Genomic DNA, 7,645 nt, shown 5'->3' with positions numbered 1-7,645 from the left:
TGTGTGTTTCCAACACTTCATTCCTGAAGCATTCGGTGCCGGCGAGACGTCTTAATACGTTTCAACCTTTGCAGAACCGCATCAGAATTCAGATGGGCTGCTATCATCCTCCTAACAGCAGCCCCACTCACAACAACTGCTTCCTCCAACCATCTGCCGTGCTCCTCGGGCTGAAACGAGCTATCTGGCACACTGTCAGGACATAATTTATACAGCTTTACTTTGCTGCCTGCTGTAACTTGTTCAGACAGTTTGGACACAAGGACATCGTGTTTTACTCCTTCTTTCTCCAGTGATGCTTTTTAAAGATGAGGAGTCGGAGAGGCTGCATCCAATATGGATGCACGGATGCTGCGAGGCCTGCACAGAAAATCACAACATACCACATGAATGAGTGGAGTCCTTGAAAAAAACAAAGTGCTAGAAGCTGCTGTATACCGGAGTCCAATTCCTCGTGTGCATAGGCACACACGGCCAATAAAGTTGACTCTGATTCTGATTCTGATTCTGATCCTGATTCTGGTTCCGTTTCATGTCTTTAACGTAGTTTACCTTTTGCTGTTGAAAGCAACTTACAAATGTGGTCGTGACAGTCAGCGGGTTTACAGGCGAGTTAAAAATTCAGTTTTAGTCAGGCCGAGGCAAAAACTTCATCATTTCACTGCCACCTAACAGCCTTAATTGAACTGTCTCAATCAAATAAAGCTCTAAATTGACACCAGCGTAATTAACAGAGTCAGATTTTTTTTTCTCCATCAATTATTCGCATTACTCTGCTTTGTGTGCACCTGAATCCAAGTCCTTGGTTGTGCGCATGCGCCGGGAAATTAAGGATTCCTGCTACCGGCGTCTGACCCAGAAACGGCGGACAAAGGACAACATGGCAGACGGCACCAAACTGCATGTCTTGAGACCGAAGCAACCACCGTTCATGCTCCATAAAATAAAGGACCTTAATGGCCCGGAGGTTTTGGACGGTGTGAACAACAGGCATGGAGACGTTTGCAGAAGAGTCCTCGGCGCAGTGCCGGAAGTGGGGTCGTATGCAGCTGAGTCTTGTTAACTTGGGTGTGTGATATCATGGCCTTATTGCAAAGCAGAGTCGGGTGTAACACATTACAAATCAGCGTGTTACTGCAGTAACATCCATTTTTACCTTGACGAACAGTGTAAAGCACTATGATCTCATCCGAGTGATATTGCCGAGACTAATTAAGTAAACAGTCGGATACGCGTGCTACCTGCTGTTGAACAGGGATGACTCACCGCAGAAAGACGTGGCTTTTTAACCGATTTAAGGAGCCCAGAAGTGGTCCCATTTACTACTACCAATACCAAAGTGATGGAGTCATGGCCGGATTAACCAACCAGGGGGCCCCGGGGGCACGCACGTCCATCGCTCGCCCCCCGCCCCCGCCCCGTCAGATAGGCTACGCAAACAATACTAAACATTGTTGAATATAAAACTAATGCAAATAGCCAACATGGTAGTCGATGCTATGCCAATCTGCATGGGATTCGGATGGCGACTGCAAAGTACAACACAATTTTGAATCACAAAACAAGCAGAGATGAGAATGGCAGCTCACAGCATCGCAAACCCATTGCGAAGCCTCCTTCCCTCTTACAGCAGCTTACCAACAGGAAATAAATGTTTGGTATATAGAGACCAGCTTGGGCCCTGCATCGCGACGCAGGGTTGGCACAAACATCCCTTGTAGGGTATGATTGGGGATCCCTAATATACGCAAACCCAATACCCCTGACATTTTGGGGCCCCTCGTGGTCCAGGGTCCCTCATGGTCCAGGGCCCCAGGGTAGTCGCCCGGCATGCCTGGTCTGTAATCCAGCCTTGGATGGATTGTTTGAGGTCGGGATCAGTGGTTCCCTCAGATTAAGAGCATTGTACTGAAACACTGTCCAGCGTTCCCACCCAAAGGCTGCTAAATCTGCATAATAATAATAATAATAATGATAATAATTACTTTTATAGAGCACTTATCTAGACACCCAAAGCACTTCACGTTGAAGGGATAACTAATTTCAACCACCACCAATGTGAAGCACCCACCTGGGTGATGCACGGCAGCCATTTTGCACCAGAACGCTCACCACACATCAGCTTGAGGTGAAGAGGGAGGACTCATTGAGCCAGTTACATGGGGGGATGATTAGGTGGCCAGATGGAGAGAGCCAGGTTGGGGATTTTGCCAGGACACCCCCCTACTCTTTGGGATAAGTGCCATGAGATCTTTAATAACCACAGTGAGTCAGGACCTCGGTTTAGCATCTCATCCGAAGGACGGCATCTCGTACAGCACAGTGTCCCCGTCGCTGCATTGGGATTTTTGATATTTTGTTGTTTTTATTAGGACCAGACGGAAGCCTGCCCCCTACTGGCCCACCAACACCACTTTCGGCAGCAACTCAGTTTTTCCTTGGAGGTCTTCCATCCAAGTACTAGCCAAGCCCACACCTGCTTAGCTTCCCGTCAGTTGGCAGAGCCGGGGTTGGTATATTGGTATGGCTGCCGGCAGAAGGGATGAGGTCATTTCTGCCCAATGGGGGGTAGATGAAGCAGCACGCTGCTTTATGTGATGGCGATTCCCAAAAATCCAATACATGTTAATTGAGTGATGTAAGAAAACAATCACGGATCATGGCTCCAAACACTGTGACTTATATTTCATCATTTGTGTATAACCAACAAAACCAAAGTGATCGATTTCAATTTCGATAGCGTCGGTATAGCACACGCGTTAGAAAACTACTAAGACTATAAATATGTAAAATACATCACTCCCTGTGCATCAGTAAAGATTTTGCTCAGCAGTCAACTAACAGGGAAATCAGCAAATCCATGTAGCAACGGTTTCTATTTTTTTTTTCAATTTCATTGGTTTCTGAGAGGATATTATCCAAAACAATAACAATTAAAAGGTAACATTTTGTCACAAAAAGATTCCCTCACCTGCATGGGGAGCTTGGTGTTGACTCCACAGAGAAACCGGCTCCACAGAGAAAGCTCCTTCTCATGAGGTAGAGCCATTGTTTCTGTAATGGGGCAATGATTTGAGGGCAGAATTCAGTTGTAAATGAGAATTGAGTTTTCACTTGTACCCTTTTCATAACTTCAGAGTTACATTGACGTATGCTGAACGTTGCAACGGGCCTTAAATTGTTTCTTTTCCTGCGTAAAATGTGCCTCAAAAAGCCTCTTTTATATTGTTTTTTATAATTTACTAGACCTATTCAAGGCAACCCTTCGTTGAGTATAAGCAAACATTTGTTGGGTTGAAAGTGTTTTAATTTTCTCTAGATTAGATTAGGCATGGGTGAGCATGTGCCATGGATTGCCATGAGCGTGCAGGCTTTCCAACCAACCCAACATGCACGAGGTGATTTTGGTGATCAATACACTTTCAACCACCATCAGTCAGCGCAGTCACCAGGTGTATGCTGAGTTGGATGGAAAACCTGCATACTCGTGGCATGTGGTTGCCTATGACTGGCTAGATCGTAGGCTACATTGATGTCCATGTGATTTATTTCAACAGGCTACTTTCATTTAGGGTTGCCAAAGTTCATGCATTAACACATGCAATCAATCTGAAAGCATAATGTGCACCAAAAAAAATTAAAAAAAAATAAAATAAAATAAAAACACTCAAAGTCGTCACGTTTCCTTTTCTAATCCCCGAAATCTTCTCACGTTTCCAGCAGCAGGGAGCAATCATTCTAAGAGTGGACGATGAATGACAAGGTACCCGCTAGCTAGCGTGCTAGTAGCCTACATTTTGGTATAAAAAACTTTAAACTTCAGAACTTCATACAAAACTAAAATTGTATGTACATATTGCAATGTTGAACTGTCTTTCCCCCGGAGCACAACAGCACTGGAGTACCATCTAGGTGCCAAACATGCCGGTGCAGCACTGACATCAAAACAGATCTGATGAATACAGCCGGAACAAAGGTAGGCCCAGGCGCCATAAGCCAAACTGACAAACACAACAGCAAAATGGATCACCTCATTCGTTTGGGTGGGATTTTACATTACTATAGTCCGTCTGGTCGGTTGGTTTTTGGTTGGTTGGTTGGTTGGTTGGTTGACTGGTTGGTTGATTGATTGGTTGGTAGGTTGACTGGATGGTTGATTGGTTGGTTGGTTGGTTTTTTGACTGGTTGACTGGTTGGTTGGTTGGTTGATTGGTTGGTTGGTTGACTGGATGGTTGATTGGTTGACTAGTTGGTTGGTTGGTTGGTTGGTTGGTTGGTTGGTTGGTTGGTTGGTTGACTGGTTGGTTGACTGGTTGGTTGACTGGTTGGTTGACTGGTTGGTTGACTGGTTGGTTGACTGGATGGTTGATTGGTTGACTAGTTGGTTGGTTGGTTGGTTGGTTGGTTGGTTGGCTGGGTGGTTTGTTGGTTGGTTGGTTGGTTGGTTGGTTGGTTGGTTGGTTGGTTGGTTGGTTGGTTGGTTGACTGGGTGGTTTGTTGGTTGGTTGGTTGGTTGGTTGGTTGGTTGGTTGGTTGGTTGGTTGGTTGGTTGGTTGACTGGATGGTTGGTCGACTAGTTGGTTGGTTGGTTGGTTGGTTGGTTGACTGGATGGTTGGTCGACTAGTTGGTTGGTTGGTTGGTTGGCTGGCTGGCTGGCTGGTTGGCTGGTTGGTTGGTTGGTTGGTTGGTTGGTTGGTTGGTTGGTTGGTTGGTTGGTTGGTTGGTTGACTGGTTGACTGGATCGTTGGTTGGTTGGTTGCTTGCTTGCTTGACTAGTTGGTTGATTGGTTGGTTGGTTGGTTTTTATTGGCCATCGGCAACTGAAATGTTGTATTACCGCCACCTACTGAAACCTAAGAACTTCACAGTGCTAATTATTTACCTTGTACACACAAAGTGATCCCATTCACGGCATTGCCCGTTCTATAACCCAGACCAGCCTGAGCAGACATTCAAATATCTCCCGGCAGCAGCCGGCGCCATCTTGATTCTTTTCGACTTCGTCCTTATTTCAGCAGCGCAGTTTATGACCATGGCAATGAATGCCGAACAACTTTTCTTGTCCACGCAGATATGCCGATCATCTCCATTCCCTTTCTTTTGCACTTCCACCATCTCTTCATTTCTTCCCATTCTCTGAGCAGCTTCAGCGTATGACAATCCCACTTCCGCTCCCCATCCACTTTCTCTTCCTTGATTCGTTTGGGGCACTGTGCCGACCCCGTGTCACGATTTCACACCCCGACATAACTCCGCCTCCCCTGACAGCGGCGCGCCACTTATCACTCCCTTCTTCTTTGCTTTTAATCTGAGTGGGAAGCAAGCCACTCAGGGAGACCTTCTAAATCTTCCGAAGAGGTCCTGGATCTGAAGGGCTCTATCCGTCTGACGCTTTGAGATACGCTCAATGATCTCTCCATCCCGCTTCTGGTTATCCTGATCGATCATACGTCTCAAAGTTCCCCCCCCCCCCTGAAAACTTTCCGACATCACGTGGGTCCTTGAAAACCCCATCTTCTTCTGTCACGGCTATCAGCCCACCGGGACGCGTCTCCTCTGTTCTCAGTGACTGGCTAGAACCGCTTGAACAATTCTGATGTATTCTTGTTTCTCCTCTTACTTTCAGACCCTCTCGTGTCCTCATTTCCATTTCTAATTTCACTCTCCGACTCCGACGCCGTTTCCGCCCTTGCCCGTCTGTTTATACTCACAAGTCAAAAAATGCCGAGATGACAATCAGCGAAACAGTGGCGGCTGGCGCTAACAATTTTTGGGGGGGGGGGTTCAATTTACCTATGCGCAGCAGGTGTGCTATCGGGTCCACATAACCCCTCATAAGTTACAATGTATAGTACTCAAGACCAGTGGTCCTGATTTCTGATCCATGTTATATCTGTTACATCTTCAAGACAGTGCATAGAAGCAAGTCAAGTCAATTTTATTTGTCTAGCCCATTTGCCTCAGGGGGCTTTACAGCAACACAACATCCTGTCCTTAGACCCTCGCATCGGATACAGAACAACTCCCTAAAAACCCCTTTAACAGGGAGAAAAACTAGGAAGCTCCCTCAGGGAGAGCAACAGAGGAGGGATCTCTCTCCCAAGATGGACAACGTGCAGTGGATGTTGTGTTCACACAATTTACACAATACAACACTGGAAGAGGATAACGGAATTGTAAAATATATGAAGAATATGATGAGGAGGATGCCTAGCAGTTGCCAGATGCCAACAGATGCAATAATACCCCAGCACCTGAGCCACACGACCAGCACCACCATGTAAATAAATAAATAAACTTATTCACACATCTTAGTGAGAGAAGGATATAACATTAAAACAGGATAACAAAATTATATGGATTTATAAGATATATAAAAAGAAAATGTGATGAGGAGGATGCCAAGCACTGTCCAGGTGGTGACCACCATCACCATGGAGACCTGGGAGGAGGACAGACTGCACGTGCAAGGGAGACTCACATCACCCCATTCACACACATAGAAGAAGAGAAAGGAGAAGACATCAGTCACAGAGAGAGAGAAAAGACATGTGAGAGAAGAGAACAGTGTGCGGTAGTCAATCATCTATACTCTACAATCTGGCGGGCAGAAGAGTGCTTGGTAAATTCATGGAGACAGAAACCGACCCACCATGCAGTCCAGGCTGTGAAGCGCTCAACTTAACGACAACTAATTGTAAGCTAAGACAAAAAGATGAGTGTTAAGTTTGGATTTAAAGGTCTCAGCAGACTCTGGTTGTCTGACGGCAGCAGACAGGTTATTCCACAAGAACAGGGCCCGATAGGAAAAGGCCCTGCCACCAGCTGACTCCTTTTTATGGGTACACACAGGAGCCCTGTGTTCGAGATGCCATGTAGGGTTTAAGGAGATCAGACAGGTAAGATGGGGCAAATATATAAGTCAGCAGAAGCACCTTGTATTCTGGTCTAACATGGATAGGAAGCCAAGGAGGGGAGAGAAGAACTGGTGTAATATGGTCTAATTTCCTAGACTGTGTAGGGATTCTAGCCGCAGCATTCTGAACCACCTGAAGACTTTTAGTTCTAGCATGTGCAAGTTAATAAGGTTGTCTGTGAATGATCTCATTCATCCAGGTCACGGTTATCCAAAGGAGTTGAATCGAGTGCAACTGGACTTGATATATATATATACCAAGTCCAGTTGCACTCGATTCAACTCCTTTGGTTAATAAGGTTATTTTTAAACATAACGAGCAGTCCGTCTTGTATTTGCACGCGCATTAGCCTGATGACGTACATACCCGGGAGTCCCAGATAGGGGTTTCGGTGTTTCCGCTGTGCTACGTGTTCTTGTTGTCTACCCCTACAGTGTTTGCTTTCTGCTAATGGTATAGAACCTCAGGGCTGAGGAATTATTCATCTGCTCTCCCAGGTGCTGCGTTAGGAGGCGTGGAGACCCTGATCTGGATCTGTCTTTGTGCGCTCCTATGAGTATATCTAATCGCTGTCTCTTACATTTGTTTTTCAGAAGAGGAACCAAGCATGCACGCACTCAAAAATCATTGTTTCGTGTGCAGACCTTTTCCAGTTTTGCAATTTTTTTTGTCTTGCACCTTAATTGTTCCCCAAAACTGATTTATTGCCAAGGTTTTGATCAGTTCG

General features: G+C 45.8%; 1 protein-coding gene across 1 annotated transcript in view; it reads left to right on the top strand.

The window, feature by feature from the left end:
- Positions 1–814: 814 nt before the first annotated feature.
- Positions 815–7,645, top strand: part of dbh (dopamine beta-hydroxylase (dopamine beta-monooxygenase)) — a 34,053-nt gene continuing 27,222 nt past the window's right edge. The window contains exon 1 of the mRNA XM_056290457.1: positions 815–1,033. Coding sequence (XP_056146432.1) covers positions 815–1,033 — 219 coding nt within the window. The remainder of the gene's footprint in view (positions 1,034–7,645) is intronic.

Source organism: Lampris incognitus, chromosome 12 (assembly GCF_029633865.1).
Source record: "Lampris incognitus isolate fLamInc1 chromosome 12, fLamInc1.hap2, whole genome shotgun sequence".
Classification (NCBI taxonomy): Eukaryota; Metazoa; Chordata; class Actinopteri; order Lampriformes; family Lampridae; genus Lampris; species Lampris incognitus.
This window is presented reverse-complemented; position numbering and strand designations above follow the sequence as displayed.